General features: G+C 46.2%; 1 protein-coding gene across 1 annotated transcript; it reads left to right on the top strand.

Moving 5' to 3' along the window:
- The first annotated feature begins 1029 nt into the window (after positions 1-1029).
- Positions 1030-2193, top strand: LOC135883105 (neuropeptide Y receptor type 2-like). The gene has a single exon (XM_065410149.1). It carries the CDS (start codon positions 1030-1032, stop codon positions 2191-2193), a length of 1164 nt encoding a protein of 387 aa, XP_065266221.1.
- The last annotated feature ends 1023 nt before the right edge of the window (positions 2194-3216 follow it).

The raw sequence follows: 3216 nt of genomic DNA on the forward strand, positions 1-3216 counted from the left end.
GCTCCTGCCTCTGAGGGTGCACTCTTGATTTTGGACCCACATTTCATTTCCCTCAGTCGAGCGGCATTAAAACCCTTTTGCTCAACTGGAAATGATTCAGAACAGAAAAGCTGAACAGCAAATTTGCAGACAATGTTATTTATGCCACTCAATTGATCCGTTTTCCTAACCAGCACTTTGTTCAAGCATTATTCTTGGATCTTGGCCCCACATTTGGGTCTGAGCAGGTGGAGAGTGTGACCCCTGCTCACCCCTATTCACTTCTCAGCTGTGGGGGGGTTCTGACAGAGAAAGGGGATTTAATAGCTGTGTTGAATTTTATGCTGCTGTGTATATGCTGAATAAAACCCCTGCAGTGGCAACATTCTCTTATTGTGATCGCAACAAAATTCAGCATTGGCTTACGGAATTGGATTGGTCCTGTGTCATCATGCACAATGCTGCCAGAGGCACTTTCATGTGAGATGTTTGGGCTCATGCACCTTGCTGGGGGGGGGGGGGGGGAGAAGGGGAGTGTTGTCTCTCTAGTGCAACCATTTTGAAAAGCACAGCAGACCACAACAGGCAGGGCACACAGAAGTGGTACTGTAAGCTGAGCTCTGTCTTGGTCGCATCAGCATGGCGAGTGGAAGGATTGTTTGTTTGTTTGTTAAAAAAACCATTCACTTTTAAATAAATAAAATCTGAAAAATTCATTTGGGAAATGGAATGGGCACTGGCCTTTCCTTGGTGGGTTGGTATGAATTTTAGCGTATGTTTAAAATAAGGTCTAATGGGGATTAACATCCCTCTGCGTGGCTGTGGTAACTATGTATGGAAACCACAAGTTTATCAGGGAGTAGGGAAAAGTCAAGGAACGTTACCGCTGCTGCTGCTTCATTTGAAATGCCAACCTGGATATGCCACTGTGAATCGAGGTGCTTGAAGCTGCTCTCCTGTCTGAAAGGGTCTCACTTTTACTATTTCACTTTTACTCTTCCAGAGGTGACGTTACAGACCTCCCCCCTCTCCTGAAAGGACACACCAGACATGGGGCTGCTGAAGCAAACCAACAGCACCCTGGTAATGGAGGAGCTGGTTCTGGATGAGAAGCTGCCACTAGGCTGGCATTCCAGTGGCATTGTCACTCCTAGCCAGGGTCTCCAAGGTTCCAGCAGCATCATGATGGACAGTACCAAGATCCTTGGGGTCCAGGTCATATTGATTGCAGCTTATTCCTTAATAATTCTGCTGGGATTCATCGGCAACTCCCTGGTGATCTATACGATAGTGAAATATAAAACCATGAGGACTGTAACCAACTTCTTCATCGCTAACCTGGCCGTGGCAGACCTCATGGTGGACACTCTCTGTTTGCCTTTCACCTTGGTGTACACGCTACTGGATGAGTGGAAGTTTGGGGCTGTTCTTTGTCATCTGGTCCCTTATGCCCAAGCTTTGAGTGTCCATGTGTCTACCCTCACCTTAACTGTGATAGCTCTGGACAGGTATAGATGCATTGTTTTCCACTTGGATAGCAGGATCTCCAAGAGGCTCAGTTTCATGATCATAGCCATTACATGGTTGACTGGTGCAGTCCTGGCTGGCCCGCTGGCCATCTTCAGAGAGTACAGGCATGAGGAAATCCCATCCATCAACCTCAAAATAGCCGTCTGTTCTGAAAAGTGGCCTTCCGGAAATAACAGAGATGCCACCATTTATAGCCTTTCCATGCTCCTTCTGCAGTACATCCTTCCACTTGCCATTATTTGCTATGCCTACATCAGGATCTGGTTCAAGCTGAAAAATCATATCAGCCCCACTTCCAGCAGCGACAGCCAGTGCAGGAGGAAGAAGACAACAAAAATGCTAGTGATGGTGGTGGTGGTGTTCGCAGTTTGCTGGCTCCCCTTCCACATCTTCCAGCTTGCCATCGACCTGGATTTGGTGCTCATCTTCCATGAGTACAAACTCCTTTACACCGTCTTCCATGTGGTGGCCATGTGCTCCACATTTGTAAACCCCCTGCTCTATGGGTGGATGAACAAGAACTACCGGAATGGGTTCCTCACGTTCTTCAGCTGCCAGAACAAGCCTGAGAGTATCTACACTGATGGTTCAATTAGACGCCGGTCTTACACCTTCAAGGCCACCACTCTGAATGGGAGCATCAAGCACTCTGCTGGCAATGGGCAGCTGCCGACAGAGGTATAGAGATGAGAAACCCATTATCCACAGGGGAAGAGACTGGTTGACCCTGAACAGTTCCTCCCAGGACTGATACCTTTTAGAGAGAAATGTTGTGTTGCCAAAATATTGTAGCTACCGTAGCCAAATGGAAGCACCTACTGTATCTATCGAAACAATCAGCTGTCCATTCTGTCTTATGAAACAGGTTAAGTATTCTGTCCTCTTAGTTCTGTGCTTACTTGTCCATAAGTACAGAGAGCACTTTGTTTGTACGTAAGCATGGAAACATGTGTTGTACAGAGGATATTTCCGTTTAAAAAGTGAGATGATTCTCTTCTGCTATTTGTTGTGAAAAAGCTTCCATTCACTGAAATAAGATCCACCACCAGTATGGAATCTACTGAGACTGGTGCACATTAAATATATTCTTGTATCTGGTATGTACGTGCTCTTATTTGAACCTCTTCCTCGGGACTCTTATTTTTTCCTCCCTAGACAATGATTCCAAACAAGGAGAATCCTACTTTATCCTAGAAATAGAAACATTTAGGATTCTGCTTATACTGTTAAACTCAGAATCAGTCTTGGACAAGCAGGATTGAGCAGCTGAAAGCTAAAGCCATGAAGCACATAAGCCTGTCCCATGATTTTACATTTCCAGCCATTGCAGATGGCTCACTTGTCCAGCATTACCTCTAACAGGAGCTACTATTTCTAGAAAGGCGGAGTAGTGGCAGCAGTGTAATCTGTAGTTTGTTCCATGACTGCTTAGTTTAGGCAAGGATTTAGGGAGACCCAGTGTGGGGACACTAGGCAACGCAAGCTGTGTTTAGTTAGTCTGGGAGCCAGAGAGCCAGTGACACTGATGTTGTGGTGCTGGCAGACAAAGAGCAAATGTGGGGAAGGGAGAGCAGCTGTGGGTTGGCAGATCATGAACAACCTCTGTGTGGATCAATTAAGCTCCTGATCAGGGATTATTGACAGTATTGCTTTCATCCAGACTCAGAGATGTGGGCCTCATTCCCCAACATCCAGAACCACTGATCA

The sequence above is a fragment of the Emys orbicularis genome, chromosome 8 (assembly GCF_028017835.1).
Source record: "Emys orbicularis isolate rEmyOrb1 chromosome 8, rEmyOrb1.hap1, whole genome shotgun sequence".
NCBI lineage: Eukaryota > Metazoa > Chordata > Testudines > Emydidae > Emys > Emys orbicularis.